Source organism: Thalassophryne amazonica, chromosome 12 (genome assembly GCF_902500255.1).
Source record: "Thalassophryne amazonica chromosome 12, fThaAma1.1, whole genome shotgun sequence".
NCBI lineage: Eukaryota > Metazoa > Chordata > Actinopteri > Batrachoidiformes > Batrachoididae > Thalassophryne > Thalassophryne amazonica.
Window position 1 is genome coordinate 56,355,756 of NC_047114.1, and position 25,103 is coordinate 56,380,858.

At 44.1% G+C, this 25,103-nt stretch overlaps 1 protein-coding gene across 1 annotated transcript in view; it reads right to left on the reverse strand.

Annotated features, from left to right (window-relative positions):
- The window catches only part of LOC117521774 (myosin-7-like), a 42,679-nt gene extending 19,125 nt beyond the window's left edge, over nt 1-23,554 (reverse strand). Inside the window, exons 1-32 of the mRNA XM_034183115.1 lie at nt 23,413-23,554; nt 23,080-23,172; nt 22,528-22,736; nt 22,282-22,425; nt 21,946-22,102; nt 21,837-21,864; nt 21,644-21,755; nt 21,451-21,543; nt 21,284-21,347; nt 13,329-13,427; nt 13,131-13,234; nt 12,897-13,035; nt 9,787-9,905; nt 9,546-9,695; nt 9,269-9,439; nt 8,854-9,163; nt 8,645-8,727; nt 8,320-8,525; nt 6,590-6,713; nt 6,374-6,510; nt 5,833-6,088; nt 4,909-5,151; nt 4,651-4,827; nt 4,421-4,566; nt 4,242-4,332; nt 3,439-3,828; nt 3,209-3,335; nt 3,013-3,131; nt 2,735-2,931; nt 2,462-2,645; nt 2,223-2,388; nt 2,020-2,144 (exon numbers count right to left, since the gene is read on the reverse strand). Of these exons, the coding sequence (XP_034039006.1) occupies nt 2,020-2,144; nt 2,223-2,388; nt 2,462-2,645; nt 2,735-2,931; nt 3,013-3,131; nt 3,209-3,335; nt 3,439-3,828; nt 4,242-4,332; nt 4,421-4,566; nt 4,651-4,827; nt 4,909-5,151; nt 5,833-6,088; nt 6,374-6,510; nt 6,590-6,713; nt 8,320-8,525; nt 8,645-8,727; nt 8,854-9,163; nt 9,269-9,439; nt 9,546-9,695; nt 9,787-9,905; nt 12,897-13,035; nt 13,131-13,234; nt 13,329-13,427; nt 21,284-21,347; nt 21,451-21,543; nt 21,644-21,755; nt 21,837-21,864; nt 21,946-22,102; nt 22,282-22,425; nt 22,528-22,728 (4,662 nt within the window). The 5' untranslated portion in view covers nt 22,729-22,736; nt 23,080-23,172; nt 23,413-23,554. The remainder of the gene's footprint in view (nt 1-2,019; nt 2,145-2,222; nt 2,389-2,461; nt 2,646-2,734; nt 2,932-3,012; nt 3,132-3,208; nt 3,336-3,438; nt 3,829-4,241; nt 4,333-4,420; nt 4,567-4,650; nt 4,828-4,908; nt 5,152-5,832; nt 6,089-6,373; nt 6,511-6,589; nt 6,714-8,319; nt 8,526-8,644; nt 8,728-8,853; nt 9,164-9,268; nt 9,440-9,545; nt 9,696-9,786; nt 9,906-12,896; nt 13,036-13,130; nt 13,235-13,328; nt 13,428-21,283; nt 21,348-21,450; nt 21,544-21,643; nt 21,756-21,836; nt 21,865-21,945; nt 22,103-22,281; nt 22,426-22,527; nt 22,737-23,079; nt 23,173-23,412) is intronic.
- Between the last annotated feature and the right edge of the window lie 1,549 nt (nt 23,555-25,103).

A 25,103-nucleotide genomic window follows, 5' to 3' on the forward strand; every position in this document is an offset into this window, starting at 1 on the left:
TTGCTTAAATTTTCATTGTTACGCAGATGATACCCAGCTTTATCTATCCATGAAGCCAGAGGACACACACCAATTAGCTAAACTGCAGGATTGTCTTACAGACATAAAGACATGGATGACCTCTAATTTCCTGCTTTTAAACTCAGATAAAACTGAAGTTGTTGTACTTGGCCCCACAAATCTTAGAAACATGGTGTCTAACCAGATCCTTACTCTGGATGGCATTACCCTGACCTCTAGTAATACTGTGAGAAATCTTGGAGTCATTTTTGATCAGGATATGTCATTCAAAGCGCATATTAAACAAATATGTAGGACTGCTTTTTTGCATTTACACAATATCTCTAAAATTAGAAAGGTCTTGTCTCAGAGTGATGCTGAAAAACTAATTCATGCATTTATTTCCTCTAGGCTGGACTATTGTAATTCATTATTATCAGGTTGTCCTAAAAGTTCCCTGAAAAGCCTTCAGTTAATTCAAAATGCTGCAGCTAGAGTACTGACAGGGACTAGAAGGAGAGAGCATATCTCACCCATATTGGCCTCTCTTCATTGGCTTTCTGTTAATTCTAGAATAGAATTTAAAATTCTTCTTCTTACTTATAAGGTTTTGAATAATCAGGTCCCATCTTATCTTAGGGATCTCATAGTACCATATCACCCCAATAGAGCGCTTCGCTCTCAGACTGCAGGCTTACTTGTAGTTCCTAGGGTTTGTAAGAGTAGAATGGGAGGCAGAGCCTTCAGCTTTCAGGCTCCTCTCCTGTGGAACCAGCTCCCAATTCAGATCAGGTTTGACAGACACCCTCTCTACTTTTAGGATTAGGCTTAAAACTTTCCTTTTTGCTAAAGCTTATAGTTAGGGCTGGATCAGGTGACCCTGAACCATCCCTTAGTTATGATGCTATAGACTCAGACTGCTGGGGGGTTCCCATGATGCACTGAGTGTTTCTTTCTCTTTTTGCTCTGTATGCACCACTCTGCATTTAATCATTAGTGATTGATCTCTGCTCCCCTCCACAGCATGTCTTTTTCCTGGTTCTCTCCCTCAGCCCCAACCAGTCCCAGCAGAAGACTGCCCCTCCCTGAGCCTGGTTATGCTGGAGGTTTCTTCCTGTTAAAAGGGAGTTTTTCCTTCCCACTGTCGCCAAGTGCTTGCTCACAGGGGGTCGTTTTGACCGTTGGGGTTTTTACGTAATTATTGTATGGCCTTGCCTTACAATATAAAGTGCCTTGGGGCAACTGTTTGTTGTGATTTGGCGCTATATAAATAAAATTGATTGAAATTGATTGATTGATTGATCAATGCTGAAAGGTACATCCAGGTTTTGGAGCAACACATTCTGCCATCCAATCAACGTCTTTTTCAGGGACGTCCCTGCTTATTTCAGCAAGACAATACCAAGCCACATTCTGCACGTGTTACAACAGCGTGACTTCGTAGTAAAAGAGTGCGGGTACTAGACTGGCCTGCCTGCAGTCCAGATCTGTCGCCCATTGAAAATGTGTGGAGCATTATGAAGCGCAAAATATGACAACGGAGACCCCGGACTGTTGAACAACTGAAGTCGTTCATCAAGCAAGAATGGGAAAGAATTCCACCTACAAAGCTTCAACAATTAGTGTCCTCAGTTCCCAAATGCTTTATGAGTGTTGTTAGAAGGAAAATTGATGTAACACAGTGATAAACATACCACTGTCCAAGCTTTTTTGAAACGTGTTGCAGGCATCCATTTAAAAATGAGCAAATATTTGCACAAAAACAATAAAGTTTATTAGTTGAACATTAAATTTCTTGTCTTTGTGGTGTATTCAATTGAATATAAATGGGAGAGGATTTGCAAATCATTGTATTCTGTTTTTTGGGGGGTTTTGTGTGTGTGTGTGTATATATATATATATATATATATATATAGTTTTTAAAATCTTGGACATAATTTTCTTGTGGATTTTTTTTCTTTGGTTGAGTTTTCTTTGCTCGAAATAAATTAATTCAATCAATCCCAAAAGGCATTATACCTCTGCTTCCTCCAAAGTTGTTTGTATCTCCGACTTTTCTTGCTCAAGCTGCTTCCGAATCTTCTCAAGCTCATGAATACTCTTTCCACCTTCACTGATTTGCTCGGTGAGGTCAGATATTTCCTCTGAGGAACAGATGTGCTGTCAAAATATGCTTTTTAAGAAGATGCTACAATAACGTCCTTAAACAGATTCGTCCTTACCCTGACGATTCTTGTTCTCTCTCTTCATGGTCTCTAAATGATCCAGAGATTCTTCATAGGAGTTCTTGAGTTTGAAAAGCTCAGTGCTGAGAGACCTGGCTTCCTTCTGAGAGCTCTCCAGCTCTGCCTGAGACTCCTCATACTTCTGTTTCCATTCTGACAAGACCTGAAATACAATATTTTTGGGTGTTATTCTGGAAGTCAAAGAACAAAATAACAACTTTCATTTTAAAATCCACCTTGTCAAAGTTCCTTTGTTTCTTGTCCAGAGCAGCAGCAGCAGCAATAGACCTCTCCACATCCACCATGAGATCGTCAATCTCATTCTGCAGCCTGTGTTTGGTCTTCTCCAGAGAGGAACATTTAGCATTCACTGCTTCAACGGCCTCCTCGGCATCCTGCAGACGCTGAGCCAGCTTTTTCCTGGATTATCAAATGTAATGTTTTATTGGACTTTTTCTTATTGATAGTCCAGATATTTGGCAGGAACAAACAAGTGTGTTTCCTCATACTTAGCTTCCTCCAGTTCCTCAGTCCTCTGGATGGCATCGGTTTCATACTTGGTTCTCCACTGAGCCACCTCAGAGTTGGCCTTGGACATGCCGCGCTGCAGTTCCCCTTTGGCCTCCTGTTCCTCCTCAAACTGCTCCCTGAGGAGGTCACAGTCATGACGTGCAGACTGCACTGCGTGAGCTAATGCGTTCTTGGCCTGAAATAAAACACTACTCAGTTCCTGTTACGTACCATCTCATGCCAATAAAAAAAAAAAAAATCATTATTTCATTGGTACCTTGACTTCCTCCTCCAGCTGCCTCTTAAGGTCCTCAATTTGCTGTGTGTAGGACTGTTTTCCTCTGGTGAGCTGAGACACCAGGGAGTCCTTTTCCTCCAGCTGTCTGGAAAGTTCACCTAATGTTGACAGAACTTTAGTCCCAAACACAAGCAGACCTCAAACAAAAGTTGCTGTTTGTTGAATTTGTACAAACCGTTCTCAGTTTGAAGCTTTGCTTTGTGCATCGTGAAGTCGTTGATGACACGCTGCCCTTCTTCTGACTTTGTTTTGTATTCATTCATCTGGTCTTCCAGAGACCTGCACATTTTCTCCAAATTACTCTAAAACGGGAGGAGAACTTTGACAAATACACTACTGTCGAGTGTTAAAATGTTCTGTGTGTAAGATTGAGTCTAACCAACCAACAGAGATAAGTTGGTTCACCTTAACCTTGGTGGTTTGCTCCATATTGCAGACAACATCATCCAGTTCCAGTCTGAGCTCACTCTTCTCCTTCTCCAGTTTCTGCTTGACTCTCTGGAGGTTGTCGATCTGCTCTCCCAGGTCAGCCACGCTGTCAGCTTGTTTCTTCCTGAGTGTAGCAGCAGTGGCCTCATGCTGCAGAGTGGCCTCTTCAAGGTCTCTGCGCAGTTTCTGGAACTCAGCCTCCCTCTTCTTATTCATCTCGATCTGAGCTGCTGTTGCTCCACCAGCCTCCTCCAGTCTCTCGCTGATCTCCTCCAGCTCTCTGGCCAGGTCTGCTCTCTGCTTCTCCACCCTGGCTCGGGCGGCTCGCTCAGCCTCCAGCTCTTCCTCCAGCTCCTCAATGCGAGCCTACACCAAAACAGTTTGTTAATGGGCTGGAGTTTTTTTCAACAGACTGAAAACTCCTTTGTCCCTCAGGCCATCAGACTGTACAACTCTTCACTGGGGGGAAGACAGATGACAGGAAGGAGAGGAACATAGTACCCAGTATTTCTGGTATTTATACTTGTGTATTTATATTTATATTTTGTAATTGTTTTTTACTTTCACCTTTGATATGCTGTGTGCTTCTTACCCTGTGTGCTGCTATACAATGCTGCTGAAGGAGTCTTCTCAAAGGATTAGTAAAGTTCTATCTAATATAATCTAATCAAATCTAATCTAAATAATTGCTTGGTTTATGTTTTTTTTATTTTTTAACTAGTCTACATTAGAAAATGCATTGCATTCTTTATGACAATTCATCCTCATTGCTTTATTACCTGGAACTCCTTCAGTTTTTTCTGGAGTTGGGCACTCATTGCTTGTTCATCTTCTATTTTTCCACTCAGTTGGCTCATTTCGAAATCTTTCCTGTGAATGAAATATATTCATCAACATAATTTCAGATTCCAGTATGGGTTTGCATTATCAAGTTTTAAATGGTGACTTTTCATTTTACTTTTTAAGCCTCTCTTCAAGTTGCTGTTTGTCATTTTCTAGGTCCATGATGCTCTCATGCGCCAACTTCAGGTCTCCCTCGAGTTTCCGCTTTGCTCTCTCAAGGTCCATACGAATTTTCTTCTCCTGTTCCAGGGACCCTTCAAGCTGTGTTGGGTAATAAATCATTTATCTTCATTTTGTCATTTCATGATGTGTTGCACATGTCCACATGAGTTGATAAATTCTTACATCATCCACTTGCTGTTCCAGCTTAACCTTGGCCTTGGTCAGAGTGTTGACTTTGTCTTCTTCACTCTGCAGGTCATCCAGTGTTTGCTGATGAGCTTCCTGTAAGGCTTTCTTTTCCTTAGTCAGCTTGGCAATTATTTCATCCAGAGCTGCCATCTCCTCCACCAGGTTCTTCACCTGTGACCAGAGGCATGTTTTTAAGTTGAGGAGGTTTAACTCTATTTCCACATTTTAAACTGTCAGTTTTTTTTGTTGTACCTTGTTTTCAGTGGCATGTTTCTCTTTCTCCACTTTGGCCAAAGTCAGCTCCATGTCATCAATGTCTTTTTTCAGTTCTGAGCACTCGTCCTCCAGCTTCCTCTTCTTAGCAGTGAGCTCTCCATTCATCTCCTCCTCGTCTTCCAGTCTTTCTGTCAGCTCTTTCATTTTGGCCTCCAGCTGAATCTTGCTCTTGATCAGCCCCTCACATCTTTCTTCAGCATCACACAGGTTATCTTGCTCCTGTCAGTGATAGCATACAGTATTATACAAATAATGAATGTTTATAAGTGAAATGGTCAGAATATTTGCACGGGTTTCAATGAATGAAAATATTTTCTTTCCATTGTACAAATGGCAAACTTTGTTTTATATGACACCTAAATAGGTCTGCGTCATTTCATATTTTAACATTAGACAGGTGTTTCTGAGTAGGAAACAGAGTGTCAGGACACAGACTCATCTTTGCCCAAGAAACGGTTAACTCCACCTCACAGGCTAGCTACTGACACACCACTGAGCGTAGCGAGTGCTGCTGAGGAGCTCTGCAGTGTTTCTGGAAGCACATGTCTGCTTTCCTCAGTTCCATGAAAACTCAATAGAAACTTGCTCAGTTCTTCATCTGGCAGTGCTTCTGTAACCACTAAAGATGTCTTTGCAAAAACTATGGCTACTGGATTTAGTTTCCTCATATCATGAAAGCATTTTTTACAAAAAGCTACTGGAGTCATTCAACTGAGCAAAATCTCTGTGAGACAAATACATAGTTCATGATGTCAGTCATACAATGGGTCAAAGAATGAATGTCACGTGACACACAATGCACCAATCATATGACAAGGATCTATTTAGGTGTCATATAAAACAAATAAGAGACTTGTTTTGATGTTATTTTCATGTGAATTTCAAATCTTTTTGACATACAGCCTGAACTTGAAGCTGCAGGTCATTCTTCTCTTGGAGGAGAGAGACCATTTTTTCTTCCAGTTCTTTCCTTCGGGCTTCAGATTTTGCGTAGGCCTCTTTCAGTTTGGTAAACTCTTCCTTCATGTTGGCCATCTCCTTTTCAGTCTCTGCTGACTTCAGCAGAGGTTTGATCTTGAAGTACATCTTCATCCAGGGCCAATTCTTGACCCCCATGAAGGCACGGATGTTCCACTGGATTACAACTAGTGCATCCCTGTGGACATTGCAATGAAACATTAACATATAATTTAACAATTCTGGTTTAACAGGGAAAATAAAGAGAACCGTCCCTTTGCAAGCTTTGTGATCAGTGGAAAAATCACAGTATTCAGCACCATGTCTGAAATGGGTTCTCAGCTTTGAATTATTTTCTAGTAGAAGAAAGTATTTTTGGTTTTTATATTGAAAGCAGATACATTTTTGACTAGAATGAGTCATTATTTCTCCTTTGTGTCAAAACTTTTAAGTCACAGTATTTATCAAAAGAGTGAAAATTCACCTTCTTTCAACAATCTTCTGGAATTCAATTCTTGCCAGAAGGCCCCGTGAGCGTGCTTGAATGGAAGTGATGATTAGTGCTAATCGGTCATCACGCATTTCTTCGAGCTGACCCAGTAGTCCTGCTTTGAAGAACACCTGTTTTTGAAGGGCATATTTTATTATAACAGTACTATCCAGTACGCTTACTTTTTTAATCAAGTTTGCAAACACTGACCTTTGTGTGTCCCAGTTTGTACTGGCTGTGGTCAATGTCCAGAGAGCCTAACAACTTCTCTGCAGCTTTTTTGTTGTCAATGAACTGTCCCTCTGGAATGGCATTAGGATTCAAAATCCGATATCTGTGTCACGAGTGAAAAGATAAAGTTGTTTGTATATTGTGGAAATTTGGCTACATTCCTGTAAGACAATATATAATGCAAAGATTTAATACAAAAGTTAATGTAATATAAATAAAAACAAAAAACTACAAAGGTGTAAATACAAAGGTTAATGTAATACAAATAAAAACAAAAAAATACAAAGGTGTAAACACAAAGGTTAATGTAATACAAATAAAAACAAAAAAATACAAAGGTGTAAACACAAAGGTTAATGTAATACAAATAAAAACCAAAAAAAATACAAAGATGTAAATACAAAGGTTAATGTAATACAAATAAAAACAAAAAAATACAAAGGTGTAAACACAAAGGTTAATGTAATACAAATAAAAACAAAAAAATACAAAGGTGTAAACACAAAGGTTAATGTAATACAAATAAAAACAAAAAAATACAAAGATGTAATTACAACGGTTAATGTAATACAAATAAAACCCCCCAAAAAACCCAGATGTAAATACAAAGATTGATGTAATACAAATAAAAACAAAAAAATACAAAGGTGTAAACACAAAGGTTAATGTAATACAAATAAAAACAAAAAAATACAAAGGTGTAAACACAAAGGTTAATGTAATACAAATAAAAACAAAAAAATACAAAGATGTAATTACAAAGGTTAATGTAATAAAAATAAAAACAACAAAAAATACAAAGATTGATGTAATACAAACTAGAAGCACTCAGAGAGTGCAAACCTCCGCCAAGGCCATAGGGTCACTGACCCTAAAGAGATTCCCTCCTTGGCACAGTGATCTATTCAACAATTCAGTGTTACAACCAAAACTATGATACATACACTTTTCTGTATATTTGACATCCTTGACCATGAAAACATACCACTAGAACTTGGAATCACTTTTATGACTTTATTAGTTCAAAAGTTATTGTATAAAAACGATTTTTCGGTAATGGCAGTTTTCTTCTGGATCTAGCTCCATAACATTTGAAGCTACATCAAATCTGATGACACCTTACTGAATCAGTACAGATTCAGCTACAATTTGGTGTTAGTTGTGCATCTCTAGCTTCATTTGTCACCTCACACTGACACATATTCTATTTTCCCTATATTTTTGCATATTCTGGATCACCAGATCCGGAATCCGGATCCGATCATCACCAAACTTTGTTGTTTGATAGAACATTTGACTATGTTACACCCTAATTTTTTTCAAGCTTTCTGCCTTGTTTTTGTGGAGTTAGAAACTAGAATGTCAAAATTCCCCCATTCCGCAATGGTGAAGAATCCTTTAAAAAATTCCTGGATCCGGATCGTGATCCGGATCACCACTAAAATGTAATCACTTGTTTCTCTTGTCATTTCCAACCACTCCACAAAATTTCATCAAAATCCGTTCAAAACGTTTTGAGTTATCCTGCTGACAGACAAACAGACAGACATACAAACGCGACCGAAAACATAACCTCCTTGGCGGAGGTAATAAAACCCCCCAAAAAATACAAAGGTGTAAGGTGTAATACAAATATATAATAGAAAGGTTACAATATATAATGCAAAGGTTTCTATGCAGTTTTAGTTCAGAGCAAGTTTATGGAAAACCTCTGTTTGAAATCTCCATAGAGGATCCTGTTGGGGAAGCCTTTTCTGCAGATCCTGATACCTTCCAGCACACCGTTACAGCGTAGCTGGTGCATCACCAGAGGATTCTCCATGGCCCCAGGAGTCTTGGTCTCATTGGGGATGATGCAGCGCACAAAGTGAGGGTGAGTAGACCTCAAGTTGGTCATCAGCTTGTTCAGGTTCTCCTGAAAGTTAAGGAAAACTGAATGAATTTTATATTTACATTCTTAGATGGTATTTTTCTTTTTTATTGTCGAGCTACAATCATTATTTCAGAATGTCATTGAAAGTCTAAATATTTTACCCTGTGTAATGCAGACACAGTTTGGAAGGATGAACCTTTCTTCTTACTGCCGCCACCTTTGCCCTTGCCACCAGATTCATGAGCTACAAAGAAATCACTCCATAAAAACTAAGTAGCAGACTCTATGAACTATTATAGTGTTGTTGCATTAGGTTTAATGACTTTTGATTAATCCTCATAGAATGTGACTTTATTTTTAGACAACACACCTGAATCAGCTCCAGCATATCCAACAAAAAGGATGGATAACAGTTTAACGTTGGACTTTTGGAAAAGGCCAACCACAGTCTCATTCAGGGGGTCTTTGTTCTTCACCAGCCAGTTATTGATATTATAATCAACAGTTCCAGCATAATGAATGAGGGAGAAATGAGCCTCTGCTTTTCCTTTGACAATCCTGGGTTTTTGGAAGTTGGCCGATTTTCCCAGGTGGTTGTCATAGAGCTTTGCTTTAAAGGTGGTATCAGTGGCCTTGGGGAACATGCACTCCTCTTCAAGGATGGACATGATGCCCATGGGCTGAGGAAGATCAAATGAAGTTCATGAATAGATGTTTAAATGGATATCACTTTTATTAATACAGAAAACTGTTTTTTAATAGTGTAAATAGCCTTTACAGCTTACCTTTTCAATGAGATCAATACAGGCTTGCAAATCCATTCCAAAATCTATGAAAGTCCATTCAATGCCCTCTTTCTTGTATTCTTCCTGCTCCAGCACAAACATGTGATGGTTGAAAAACTGTTGCAATTTTTCATTGGTGAAGTTGATGCACAGCTGCTCAAAGGTGTTGAACTGTAATAAAATAAGCAGTGACAATGGAAATAATCTCAGGTTGGAAATTCAGTACAAAATGTGAATTATCATGGACTATCATCTTTATTTTTCTGTATAAATTTACATCAAAGATCTCAAATCCAGCGATGTCCAGCACACCAATGAAGTACTGCCGAGGTTGCTTGGTGTCCAGGGATTGGTTGATTCTCATCACCATCCACAGGAACATCTTCTCATACACGGCCTTTGATAGTGCACCAACAGCGTAGTACACCTTGAAAAGAAAATAATTACAAAAACACTTTAAACTAAACTGGGAATGTGCAGTTGGTTAACCAGCCTTCAAAATGTTTTGTGGCATCTACCTGAGCGACATTTTGACCTTTGGTGACCCACTCATTTCCTACTTTGACTCTTGGATGACAGAGACCTTTGATGAGGTCAGCAGAGTTCAGGCCCATCAGGTATGCAACCTTGTCAGCATCTGTAGAAGTGAAATTTAGATTATTTATGAGGTGTCTCAAGCAACATGACATGCTTGCTTTCTCTTCACATTTTTTTAAATCTGAAACTCTGAGATGATTTGCAGTTTCATTCTTGTAGTTACAGTAACTATTTTCAAAGTTTGGAGTACTTTTTAAAGTGCCTTTTTCCTCTTCTTTGACCTACATATATTTTTCTTAGTAGGAATGGGTATAGTAGACAAAGTCTTTTACAGCAGAGGCAAGTGTTTTAAAAATTGTACATTGTTCTTTTGTTTACTTTTGCCATTCAGTGTTTCCACCTTTTCCCCCCCCTTTTTTTTTTTTTTTTGGACCCATGTTAAACCAATCAGGTGTGATGGGACATGGGCATTGGATTATAACTGTATTTCAGCATGGTCACTGGAATTTTGGAGTGTCACAAATCACAAAAACCATGATTTGGATCAAACCACAGTGTTTAAGAAATGAATAGGATCAGATCAGAAAAAAGACAAGGACTACTTTGCATTCCATTTTTTTAAAAAAAACCTAATGACCAATGAAAACAAGTAATGTTTGCCTGCAATTGTGAATGAAAACAATGTTTTAAAATAAAATGCTTAATTGTATTAAATTGCAATATGAACCGTATCGAATTCATGATATGTTTAAAAAAGAAAGAAATACAACAAAGCTGATCTAAATGTATTTCAATTTCAATTTATTTTCATTAATATAGCACCAAATCAGAACAGAGTTGTTTCAAGGCACTTCACACAAGTAAGGTCTAACCTTACTGACCCACAAAGCAGCAGTGGTAAGGAAAAACTCCCTCTGAGGAAGAAACCTCAAGCAGACCAGACTCAAAGGGGTGACCCTCTGCTTGGGCCGTGCTACGGACATAAATTACAGAACAATTCACAAAAAGAATATACACGAAATGCTGTTGGTGCACAGGACAGGAGTGTCTCCAGCACAAAAACCACACCCATCTCTGGATGGAGCTGCACCTTAAACAGAGAGAAAAAACAGAATCAGGCATCAGAAAGACAAGAAATACAGTATAATTTGTCAGCAATAAGCAACAAGAAAAACAGGAAATATTAAGGTGTTCACCAGCCACTAGCCCTAAGCTTCATTAAAAGACCCAGAATTTAGGTAAAGTTGAGGCCGCAGCACGCTCCATTTCCTAATAAAATTAATTAAAAGAGTAAAAAGCGTAAAACTATACTATGCCAGTATGCTAGCCATATGAAAGGGAAAATAAGTACGTCCTAAGTCTGGACTTGAAAGTCTCCACAGAATCTGACTGGTTTATTGACGCAGGGAGATCATTCCACAGCTGCAGCATTTTGAACCAATTGGAGAGCCCTAATGCTGCACTGCCGTAAACCAGAAAATAGAACATTGCAGTAGTCCAATCTAGAAGAGATAAATGCATGAATCGGGGTCTCAGCATCAGCCATAGACAGGATGGGATGAATCTTCGCTATATTTCAAAGATGGAAGAAAGCAGTCCTCATAATATTTCTAATGTGGAGGTCAAAGGACAACGAAGGATCAAAAATTACCCCAAGGTTCCTCATTTTGTTAGTGTGATGTATGACACACGAGCCGAGGCTAAGCGTCAACTGGTCAAATTGATGCCGATATCTCACTGGACCAAGAACCATCATTTCAGTCTTATCAGAGTTTAAAAGTAGGAAGTTTCTAGACATCCAACTTCTCACTAATGCAAGGCAATCTTTTAAGGATTTTATGTGAATGAGATTACCAGCAGTTATCGGTATGTATAACTGAGTATCATCAGAATAGCAGTGAAAGGTAATCCCAAAATGCCGCAATATGTGCCCAAGGGGTGCTATATAAAGAGAGAAAAGAAGGGGGCCTAAGACGGACCCCTGTGGAACCCAAATTTCATGTCACTAAGGTTAGAGGTAGTGTTACTGTAGAAAACACAGTGAGAACGACCAGTCAAGTATGACGTCAACCATGCAAGGGCACTCCCAGTAATCCCAAAATGATATTCCAGCCTATCAAGTAGAATATGATGATCTACGGTATCAAATGCAGCACTGAGATCTAACAGCACCAGAACCGTAGCGGTGTCTGAATCCATTGCAAGCAGAAGATCATTCACCACTTTAGTGAGAGCTGTCTCTGTGGAATAATATTTTCTAAAAGCAGACTCTAGTGGCTTAAAGAGATTATTCTCAGTAAGATAGTCCATGAGCTGCTGCGATGCCACTTTTTCCAGAATTTTAGAACAAAATGACAGATTTGATATCGGCCGATAGTTTTTCAATACACTAGGGTCAAGATTAGGTTTCTTAAGTAATGGTTTAATCACTGCAGATTTGAAACATTTAGGAACAGATGTTAAAGAAAGATTAATAATTTCCAGCACAGTTGGCCCAAGAGTGGACCACAGGTTCTTAAACAGTTTTGTTGGAATAGGATCAAATAAACAGGTTGTGCTTTTTGTATAACTGCAAAGATGAGGATGTCTACATTGTGTGGTAAGTGGGTAACAGTAGTCATTTTATTTACAACCCTGTTGGGATAAATACAGTAGTCCCGCCCTCTGGGCTTAATAAATTCAGATCAGTGGTCCTACTGAGCAGATGCTTGGAAAAAGTCCAAAATACTTAAATATTTTCTTGTAATGGACCATTTCTTGTTTAACTCCTGAAGTTTTAGACCTTTTTTTTGCTGTTTGGATCCAAAGGCACACTAAGCCTGCAGCAAGGTGTCTTTAGCAAAGCACCAGTCTGTTTTAACAATCCGCATTCATAACATTAGGTTGTGAATAAGTGAAGTGAACCCCTCTTGATTCATTCATGTACAGGCACAATGAGTCAGGACTTCAGGTGTCCTCAGTGGTGTTGTTCCCTCCACCAAAAGAGTAGAACTCACATGGCAGCCTGTCTGTTTGTGACTTAATTTTTTTTGACTATTTTGTTGGTCAGAGAAGAGCTGATGAATAATGTCGCACTAAGAGTGTCTCTCACCTTCTGTGCCATCAGCCTCTGCCTGCTCCTCTCGCTGCTTCTGCTTAAACCTCATGTTTCCAAAGTGCATGATGGCACCAGTCATCTTGTAAATACTGTTCTTCTCTTCTTGAGTGAATCCCAGCACATCAAACGCATCCTAAAGAAAACCAGCACATGTGTTTTTCTTTCTGTTTTTAAAGTTGATGTTTTAATGAACTGTTTTGGTGATTGTGATTTGATGGTTGAGCTCACATCAGTGGCCATCAACTCTTCAGAATCATTGATGGATGCTACAGTTGTCTCTCCTTGGGAGATGAAGGCGTAGTCATAGGGGTTGTTGGTGATTAGCAACATTTCTGAAAGGGACACATATTTAGTACGTGTAACCATTAATAGCATTGCGGAAAGTATATTATTATATACAGATGATTAAGTATACTCTTTCCTTACCCAGAAGTTCAGGCTTTGCCTGAGACAGGATCTGGTAGAAAATGTGATAGTCCCTCTCAGCTTTCAGCTGGTAGGTCACACGAGACTTTTCCAGAAGGTCTGTTACAGGTTTATTAGATGTTGTCATTGTGATCCAAAATAATTCATTGTAGTCAGTATAAAATACTTCTACAGTTCAATTTTCTGTTAGAAAAGTATCGGACCTTTTTATTTTTTTCAAAAACCTGATGGATTTGAATCACGTGTGCTTGCATGAGCCAACCTTGAACCTTCGTGTGCATGCGTGATTTTTTTCACGCCTGTCGGTTGCGTCATTTGCTTGTAAGCAGCCTTTGTGTGAGGACGGGTGTAGTCTCTCGTCGTTTTTTCTTTGCAAGGAAATGGCGGAACGACTGGAGCAGCGCGACTGCATCAAATTTTGCCAGAAACTGAGCAACAGCCAGGTGGAAACCATTCGGATTATTCAGACGGCTTTCGGTGACGATGCTATGGGCATCACACAGATTAAGGAGCGTACAACTGGTTTAAAGACGGCCGCACAATGGTGGAGAGCGCGCCGCACTCCGGTCGGCATCAACACGCTGAAATGACTGGATCATTTCCAAAGTGAATGCTGTGGTAATGTGGGACCATCGCGTGACTATCTGAGAAATTGTGGAAGAGGTGGAGATCAGTACTTTTTCAGCACATTCCACTATGACAGAAGATTTGGCCATGAAAAGAGTTGCAGCGAAATTCATCGGCACGAAGCTAATGGTGCAGCAAAAGCGCCTCCGTGTTGAAGCCTCACAGGACATGTTGTGACATGTCCAGCTCGTCCACAATTTCTCGGATAGTCACACGACTGAAAAGCCACCGAAAGCCGTCTGAGTCTTCCGAATGGTGCAAGAGCTGGGCATGTCACAACATGTCCTGTGAGGCTTCAACACGGTGGTGCTTTTGCTGCGCCATCAGCTTCGTGCCGATGAATTTCGCTGCGACTCTTTTCATGGCCAAATCTTCTGTCATAGTGGAATGTGCCAAAAAAGTGCTGATATCCACCTCTTCCACAATTTCTCGGATAGTCACACAACGGTCCCATATCACCACAGCGTTCAGTTTGGAAATGATCCGGTCATTTCAGCATGTTGATGGCCGACCGAACCGTGGCGCGCTCTCCACCATTGTGCAGGCATCTTTAAACCGGTTGTACTGCTCCTTAATCTGTGTGATGCCCATAGCATCGTCACCGAAAGCCGTCTGAATAATCCGAATGGTTTCCACCTGGCTGTCGTCCAGTTTATGGCAAAATTTGATGCAGTCGCGCTGCTCCAGTCGTTCTGCCATTTTCCTTGCAAAGAAGAAACAACGAGCGACTATACCCATCCTCACACAAAGGCTGCTTACAATCTTGCATGCGCACGAAGGTTCAAGGTTGGTTCTTGCAAGCACATGTGATTCAAATCCATCAGGTTTTTGAAAAAAATAAAAATGTCCAATACTTTTCTAACAGACATCGTATAAAATTATGTATATATTTTTTGTTATTCATGCACACGTTGACCACGATCGGTCTTCTATAGGGCAGTGCAGTCTCATTTGAACCCCTGCGTGATATCACGAGATTTGACCACTTCTGCGGACAGCCTGCCATTGTTGTGTGGGCCGCCAGAAGAGGAGGTACTGCTGGCCCACCACCAGAGGGCGCCCTGCCTGAAGTGCGGGCTTCAGGCACGAGAGGGCGCTGCCGCCATGGACACAGCCGGGGGTGACAGCTGTCGCTCATTACCTCTTGACAGCTGTCACCCATCTACTCAACATCATCTCACTCCATAAAGACCAGACGTCATCTCCACCTCGTTGCCGAGATATCATACTTCATAGGAGGTAATATCCTCAGCCTTTGTGGAAATATTGAGAATCTGTTTATTGTGAGTGTTTGCAGGAGTTCCGGTCCTTTTGTGGAGGCTGTGCAATACGGCACTCTTTTTCCTCTGAGGACGCGCTGCAAGTATTGAGTGAGAGGTGGAGGTGGCATTCCCACCGTTGTTGTTACTGGGTGTACACACACCCACACTTGACTGTCTTTGTTCTTCGCCAGCAGTACCAGATCCGACAGTCGGGGACGGTGATCACCTGGGAATTCGGGACTTGGCGGCTCCAGTATTCACCAGGTTCTGGGGCGGCGGAAATCGTGTGGTTCCGGCTCTTCTCAGGACAGACGTCTTCTATCCTCGAGCCTGCCCACACGTCACCTCTGTGTATTGACTGTTATGATATTCTGTGATTGTCTGTATGTTCGTTGTGCACATTCACAACATTAAATTACTTTTTGGCTCATCTATTGACCGTTCATTTGCGCCCCCTGTTGTGGGTCCGTGTCACTACACTTTCCCAACAGGATATCTCGGCCAGCGTCATGGACTCCGAGGGGCGTCACCCGGCTGTTGAACGACCAATGGGAGAGCAGGGAGCGCAGGCGTCTGCAGGAGACGTGATTGGTGAGCTGCAGCACATTCTCACCGCCTTTACGGCTCGGTTGGATCAAATGACTGAGCAAAACATCCTCCTGAACCGCAGGGTGGAGGCTCTCTCCGCACAGATGGCGGCGAGCGCTCAGGGCGCTGCTGCAGCTCGTCCTCCAGCCGACCTTGTGCAGAATATGAACGTTCCAGTGGTGGTTCAACAACCCCTCCCACTATCCCCTGAAGCATACATAAGCCCTCCTGAGCCGTACGGAGGTTGTGTGGAAACGTGTGCGGACTTTCTTATGCAGTGTTCGCTCGTCTTCGCACAACGTCCCGTCATGTACGCGTCAGACGCTAGTAAAATAGCTTATGTGATTGCTCTGCTTCGGGGTAAAGCACGCGCCTGGGCTACGGCGCTCTGGGAACAGAACTCACGGTTGTTATCAGCATACACTGGGTTTGTGGGGGAGTTCAGAACAGTGTTTGATCACCCTAACAGAGGAGAGACCGCTTCAACCGTGCTGCTGTCAATGAGACAGGGACGCGAGAGCGCAGCCGCTTATGCAGTCAACTTCCGCATCGCGGCTGCGAGGTCCGGCTGGAATAACGTTGCGCTCCGCGCCGCCTTCATAAACGGACTGTCGTTGGTTCTGAAGGAGCAACTGGTAGCTAAGGAGGAACCGCAGGATTTAGATGGGCTTATCGATCTCGTTATACGGTTAGACAATCGGTTGGAGGAACGCCGTCGGGAGCGAGGCGAAGGACGTGACCGGATACGCGCCGCCCCTCTCCCTTCCGGGTTCGATAAGGCGCCGCCCTCCCCACGCTCCACAGCCGCAGCGCTTTGTGGGGCAACAGCTCCCCCTGCTGACATTGTTAGGGAAACGCACAGGGCCAAAATGGGGAGGCTGATCCGTGGAGAGTGTTTTCTCTGCAGCTCAACTGAGCACACACAGAGAAACTGCCCCAAACGGCCAAAACGACAACAACCGCCCTTAGAGACTGGGCTAAGGAGGGGTCAAACCATTCAAGTGAGACACACACAAATTGCCACACGACTCCCAGTCACAATCCTGAGCGGGGATTTAACCCTTCAAGCCCGAGCACTGGTGGACACGGGGTCAGAAGGGAATCTGCTAGACAGCAGATGGGCAAGGGAGGTAGGGCTCCCTCTGGTAGCGCTTCCTTCGCCATTGCAGGTGCGGGCACTAGATGGCACCCTCCTCCCTTTACTCACACACAAGACACAACCAGTAACTCTGGTAGTGTCTGGAAACCATCGGGAGGAGATTGAGTTTTTTGTGACTCCTTCTACCTCCCGCGTGATTTTGGGCATCCCATGGATGTTGAAGCACAATCCCCGGATTGATTGGCCGTCTGGGGTGGTGGTTCAGTGGAGCGAAACCTGCCATCGGGGGTGTTTAGGATCCTCGGTTCCTCCCGGTTCATAGGCTAAGGAGGAGGTCAAAGTCCCTCCTAATCTGACGGCAGTGCCGGTTGAGTACCACGATCTTGCTGACGTCTTCAGCAAGGATCTGGCACTCACCCTTCCCCCGCACCGTCCGTACGATTGTGCCATTGATTTGGTTCCAGGCGCTGAGTTCCCGTCCAGCAGGCTGTACAACCTCTCACGACCTGAGCGCAAATCAATGGAGACCTACATCCGGGACTCATTAGCTGCCGGGCTGATCCGGAACTCCACCTCCCCGATGGGGGCAGGTTTCTTTTTTGTGGGCAAGAAAGATGGCGGACTTCGTCCATGTATTGATTACAGGGGGCTGAATGAGATTACGGTTCGCAACTGATACCCGTTGCCATTGTTAGATTCCGTGTTCACCCCCCTGCATGGAGCCAAAATCTTTACTAAGCTGGATCTTAGGAATGCGTATCACCTGGTTCGGATCCGGAAGGTAGACGAATGGAAGACGGCATTTAACACCCCGTTAGGTCACTTTGAGTACCTGGTTATGCCGTTCGGCCTCACCAACGCCCCAGCGACGTTCCAAGCCTTGGTTAACGACGTCTTGCGGGACTTCCTGCACCGATTCGTCTTCGTATATCTGGACGATATTCTCATCTTTTCTCCGGATCCTGAGACCCATGTCCAGCATGTACGTCAGGTCCTGCAGCGGTTGTTAGAGAACCGACTGTTTGTGAAGGGCGAGAAGTGCGAGTTTCACCGAGCGTCTTTGTCCTTCCTGGGGTTTATAATCTCCTCCAACTCTGTCGCCCCTGATCCGGCCAAGGTTGCGGCAGTGAGAGATTGGCCCCAACCAACAAGCCGTAGGAAGCTGCAACAGTTCCTCGGCTTTGCTAATTTCTATAGGAGGTTCATTAAGGGCTACAGTCAGGTAGTTAGCCCCCTGACTGCCCTGACCTCTCCAAAAGTCCCCTTCACCTGGTCGGATCGGTGCGAAGCCGCGTTCAAGGAGTTGAAACGACGGTTCTCTACTGCGCCAGTTTTGGTGCAGCCCGATCCTAGCCGCCAGTTCATGGTTGAAGTGGACGCCTCTGACTCAGGGATAGGAGCCGTGCTGTCCCAGAGCGGAGACACCGATAAGGTTCTTCACCCGTGTGCCTACTTTTCCCGCAGGTTGACCCCGGCTGAACGGAACTATGACGTCGGCAATTGAGAACTCCTTGCGGTGAAAGAGGCTCTTGAGGAGTGGAGACACCTGTTGGAGGGAGCGTCTGTGCCATTCACGGTTTTCACTGACCATCAGAACCTGGAGTATATCAGGACCGCCAAGCGGCTGAACCCCAGGCAAGCCCGCTGGTCACTGTTCTTCGGGCGTTTCGACTTCCGGATCACCTATCGCCCCGGGACCAAGAACCAGAGATCGGATGCCTTGTCCCGGGTACACGAAGACGAAGTCAAAACAGAGCTGTCGGATCCACCGGAGCCCATCATTCCGGAGTCCACTATCGTGGCCACCCTCACCTGGGACGTGGAGAAGACCGTCCGGGAGGCCCTGGCACACAGCCCGGACCCTGGAACCGGTCCGAAGGACCGTCAGTACGTCCCACCAGAGGCCAGAGCTGCAGTCTTGGACTTCTGTCACAGTTCCAAGCTCTCCTGTCATCCAGGGGTGCGAAGGACCATGGCAGTTGTCCGGCAGCGCTTCTGGTGGGCGTCTACGGAGGCCGACGTCCGGGAATATATCCAGGTCTGCACCACCTGTGCCAGGGGCAAGGCAGTACATAAGAAGGCCCAAGGACTCCTTCAGCCGCTGCCGGTGCCTCATCGCCCCTGGTCCCACATCGGCCTGGATTTCGTCACGGGCCTCCCGCCATCCCAGGGCAACACCACCATCTTCACGATAGTGGACCGATTCTCCAAGGCGGCCCACTTCGTGGCCCTCCCGAAGCTCCCAACAGCCCAGGAGACAGCAGACCTCCTGGTCCACCACGTCGTCCGTCTGCATGGGATACCCTCCGACATCGTCTCTGATCGTGGTCCCCAGTTCTCCTCACACGTCTGGAGGAGCTTCTGCAGGGAACTGGGGGCCACCGTGAGCCTCTCGTCCGGGTACCATCCACAGACGAACGGACAGGCAGAGCGGGCCAACCAGGACTTGGAACAGACCCTCCGCTGCGTCACATCCGCGCACCCGACGACCTGGAGTAACCATCTGGCCTGGATCGAGTATGCGCATAACAGCCAGGTGTCTTCTGCCACCGGCCTCTCCCCATTTGAGGTGTGTTTGGGGTATCAGCCCCCGTTGTTTCCCGTGGTGGAGGGAAAGGTCAGTGTGCCCTCGGTCCAGGCCCACCTGCGGAAGTGCCGTCAGGTGTGGCGCTCCGCCCGTTCTGCCTTGTTGAAGGCCCGGACGAGGGCGAAGACCCATGCAGACCGCCGGCGATCCCCGGCCCCTTCTTACCAGCCCGGGCAGGAGGTGTGGCTTTTCACGAAGGACATCCCCCTCCAGGTGGACTCCCCTAAACTTCAGGACAGGTACATTGGCCCCTTCAGGATCCTCAAAGTCCTCAGTCCTGCCGCAGTGAAGCTCCAACTCCCGGCTTCACTGCGGATCCATCCGGTTTTCCACGTGTCCCGCATCAAACCTCACCACACCTCACCCCTCTGTGCTCCCGGACCGGCGCCGCCTCCTGCTCGGATCATCGACGGGGAGCCGGCTTGGACGGTGCGCCGGCTCCTGGACGTCCGTCGGATGGGTCAGGGGTTCCAGTACTTGGTGGACTGGGAGGGGTATGGACCCGAAGAACGCTCCTGGGTGAAGAGGAGCTTCATCCTGGATCCGGCCCTCCTGGCCGACTTCTACCGCCGACACCCCGACAAACCTGGTCGGGCGCCAGGAGGCGCCCGTTGAGGGGGGGGTCCTGTTGTGTGGGCCGCCAGAAGAGGAGGTACTGCTGGCCCACCACCAGAGGGCGCCCTGCCTGAAGTGCGGGCTTCAGGCACGAGAGGGCGCTGCCGCCATGGACACAGCCGGGGGTGACAGCTGTCGCTCATTACCTCTTGACAGCTGTCACCCATCTACTCAACATCATCTCACTCCATAAAGACCAGACGTCATCTCCACCTCGTTGCCGAGATATCATACTTCATAGGAGGTAATATCCTCAGCCTTTGTGGAAATATTGAGAATCTGTTTATTGTGAGTGTTTCCTCTGAGGACGCGCTGCAAGTATTGAGTGAGAGGTGGAGGTGGCATTCCCACCGTTGTTGTTACTGGGTGTACACACACCCACACTTGACTGTCTTTGTTCTTCGCCAGCAGTACCAGATCCGACAGTCGGGGACGGTGATCACCTGGGAATTCGGGACTTGGCGGCTCCAGTATTCACCAGGTTCTGGGGCGGCGGAAATCGTGTGGTTCCGGCTCTTCTCAGGACAGACGTCTTCTATCCTCGAGCCTGCCCACACGTCACCTCTGTGTATTGACTGTTATGATATTCTGTGATTGTCTGTATGTTCGTTGTACACATTCACAACATTAAATTGTTACTTTTTGGCTCATCTATTGACCGTTCATTTGCGCCCCCTGTTGTGGGTCCGTGTCACTACACTTTCCCAACAGCCATTGCGCAACACAAACACAGCATCACGGAAAAATGGTGTACTGTTTTTGGCTGCAATCACCGAAGCAGTCGCGAAAAGTGCAGTTTTTTTTTTCAGTTCCCAGTGGTGAAGGAAAGACGAGGCAAATGGGAGAGGATGTGTCGATAAGTTTTAGCCTACACACTTTGACAGAGTAGCTGTGTTCTCTCACCTGCACAACCACCTCAACATTTTTGAGCTCCAGGTCATAAACAAACCGCAACACGTGTCCACTTTCCACCACATCGTCACTTTTTCTTTGCAGTTTCACTTTGTTTGCCGTGTAATTTGCCCAAAACTCAAAGAAAGTGCCATGTTTCTGATGAGGACATATGAGGGTTGTCCCCGGATGTAGAATTATTGCGACATATGCGTCATATTTTAACCCTTTAGTGCCCACCCTAAAACGAGACTGCGCTGCCCAATTGGAATGACTTTTTACTTACACGTCTCAATATCAGCAGAAGCCAATTTCCCTCGATTATCAAAATGAATTCTGATGAATTTACCCTGTGAGGGAAAATAGTTGGTCCATCATTAAGTATATAACAAAAATTAATTCACTTCAGTAATGGTTGTTAAATTATCTTACTGCAATTACAAGTATACTCACAAATCTGGATGAGTTGTCATTCCTGATGGTTTTGGCATTACCAAAGGCCTCTAGAGCAGGGTTAGCCTGGATGATTTGATCCTCCAGGGTGCCCTGATGTAGTCAAATGTTCATGTTCAGTAAGATAAAAAAAATCTAACAGTTCAAATTCAAATTATTTGTATTTTACTATTGACACAGTTACAGTTCAAACCTTCTTTTCTGGAGCACTTTCCTTCTTCCCGGCACTTGGAACAGCCGCGATGCTGGCAAAGTATTGAATGACACGTTTGGTGTTGACAGTCTTTCCAGCTCCGGATTCTCCACTGAATGGATAAAAGAAAATTTTCATTTCAGGACCAGTGATCCTCCGGCAATGAAGAGATGAATGTGACTGTGTGACTTACGTAATGAGGATTGACTGGTTTTCTCTGTCTGTCAGCAAGAAAACAGTCAAAATCAGTCAGAAATCAGTATCAACAGGCCTGAAGATGAAAGCTAAAACAGACTGTGTACCTGCTAACATGTACTGGTAGCCGTTGTCAGAGATGGAGAAGATGTGAGGAGGAGCTTCACTCCTCTTCTTTCCTCTGTAGGCAACAACCACTTCTTGGTTATAGACTGGCAGCCACTTGTAGGGGTTAACGGTCACACAGAAGAGGCCGGAGTAGGTCTGCACATCAAAGGAAGGGTAGTGATTAGTGTTTATCTGCAAACACAAGTCGGCTGCCGTGCTTTGCCGCATCCATAACACCACAGAACTGCCTTGGGTCCTGGATGGGAGCCACCCAATCAGAGAACTAATCCTTTCTTATCAATAAAAGAAAGTTAATTTTGAGGAAATTGGCTTACGTAGATCATCCACGCTGCGTAACGCTCTTTGAGGTTAAACAACACAGCAGGTTCATGGAGGAAGGTGAACATCGCCATGTCTTCAATTTTATCAAACTTAGGCGGGTTCTGAGGGTGTACGTCACACTCTTTCACAGTAACGATCTGACGAAAAACAAACAAACAAAAAACAGATAATACATGCTAAAGCAAAGATCTGTACTTGGAGTTGCGTGTATTAGAACTGAAATGATGTGACATAATCACCTTCCCAAATTCAGTTTCAGCAGTGACTTTGTCACCGTCACGAGTTGTGATGGAAGCCTTGACATACTCAACCTCGTGATCAGGTACAAAGCACTCCTTCTTCATGTCAAAGGGACGAGTTTGAGCCTCCAGACGCTCCTTGTCTGACTTTCTCAGATAGGGAGCAGCTGCCCCGAACTCCGCCATGGCGGCGTCACCCATTTTTCAGCCTGAATGGAATTGACAGTGTTTTCCAGTGTGTGATTCTGCTTGTACACAGATCTACCAAAAATCATTCAAATGCACGGAACACATTGTAGTCTGTTAAGGCCTGTGCATAGAACTTTTTACACTTAAATTTAAATTAAGTTTTTTGGCAACATAGATAATATTATGTAAAGCACTTGTATGTTATGATTTATGTGAGTACATGTTAACATTACATGCACTAGATGCAATTACAGAGAAGACAGGTGTCCTTAATGTGAAATAATTATATTATTATAAATACAGCATACATTAATAACAGCTCAAGTGCTGTTTGTAAAATTGTGATGAATAGAATTTTCTAACCTTTCAACTGGAGTCCGTAGATTGAATCTTTGTTGTGAAGTAGTTGTTCTTTCACCCTGAAGCACCTGTACTTTTTGTCTTAGGTGTTGTACTCTACAGGCAATCAAAAAGTACAAAATTAGGCAGAAATCAGAGAATGGTCATTAATCTGTATTAAACACATCAAAGAAGTCTGTGCAATGGAAAAAATACAACGTTGACTTATGAAAGAATTGTATAAAAAAAGTCAAAAAGCAGCAGAAATTGTTTGTCGGTAGCTGAATCACACTTTAAATAAATCAAGGTGCACATGGACAACATCTGTTCTCTCATTTCAGTGGTCACCTGTCTTACCTTTGACTGTCAGCCTTTACAAGTGATCGACTGGATCCAGTGGCCGACCCCAGGCTGTCTCTCCATTAATAAAGGTTGTTACTCTCCCAAATATGGGGAGGAATAGCAAAGAAATGTCATCAGGACACATTTCACTAAAAGCATTTTCCAAATTGGGTAGAGCCAGTGTTGCTATTTGTTGATGTCACCCTGTGAACAACAGAGTCCTCCAGCACAAAGGACATGACAAAGAAGGGGGCGAGGCAGCAGGTGGGGCACAGCCAGGGACAGCTTATGTACAGATCTATAAATCGTCTTCTGTCCCAAAGGGGCTATATGAGACACTTGTCAAATATTAAGTAAAATATGGTTGATAACTGTATGTTCCATCAATGAATACTTTGCATTTGTTTTATGGTCATCACCTTTTATTTTGGTGATATTTCAAATAAACACAGTTCAAAAATTTTAGGTTAAACCAATGAATGCTTATATGTGTCGACATTTTCAGCCCAGTAACTAATTCTACATCACTTGGTGGTGACTCTTTTTTGTCTTATTTATGAGAGATGCTTCATGTTTGATTTTTCCCCTCATACTCAAGGGTTGATGGGATATCAAACATCTCAAGATCAAAGGTTCAACAATAGAACATCAAGTGATAGTGTGCGAAATACATTTCAAGAGGGAGAATAAAGGCCTGCAGCTGTTGTCTGCACAGAAGCAAGGCAAGGCCAAGGTCGCAGCTGTGAGCCCCTTTTATTACCACTCACCACTGTTCACACTTAGGTCTTCCTCTAACCCCACCCGCCTCACATTGTTTCCTTTTCTTGAACAATAATAGAAATGTTCTGACCATACTGTGTCCATCTCAAGTTCAGAGACATTAGTTCAGGTTTTGGACAGTTAACGCTGATTGGTTCAAAACAATGGTCTCCTGAACAACTGCAGCATCAAGCAAACTACAGTACGAGGTCTCTTAGATAATAAACCGACCCTTTTATTTTTTTTTTAACTATATGGATTTGAATGACATGCGATTACACCAATCATGCTTGAACCCTCATGCGCATGCGTGAGTTTTTTCATGCGTGTCGGTGACGTCATTTCCCTGTGGGCAGGCCTTGAGTGAGATGTGGTCCCGCCCTCTCGGCTGAATTCCTTTGTTTCACACGCTGCTCGAGACGGCGCGCGTTGCTTTATCAAAATTTTTTCTGTACCTGTGAGGAATATCCGAGTGGACACTATTCGAGAAATTAAGCTGGTTTTCTGTGAAAAGTTTAAAGGCTGATGAGAGATTATGGGGTGTTTCTGTCGGTGTAAGGACTTCCCACGGAGCGGGACGTCCTGCAGCGCTTCCAGGCGATGTCGTCGGCCTGTTTCGAGCTGAAAACATCCTAATTTAAGGCTTAATTCACCCAGGACATCGTGAGAGAACAGAGAAGATTCAGAAGAGGCCGGCATGAGGAATTTATGCGGACATTCCACTGTTTAAGGACATTTTTTAAATGAAAGACGTACGCGCAAATTCGCCGAGTCGTTTCCGTGACGACTCGGCAAATCTGTGTGCGCCGCGACAGGAAAAACACCTCCGTGTTGAAAACCATTTGTAGAATTCAGGCGGCTTTTAATGGCTTTCAACAAGTGAGTAACTGAGAAATTGTTTAACAGCTTGGGCATGTTCCAACTTGCCCGTTAAGATTTCCAACGGA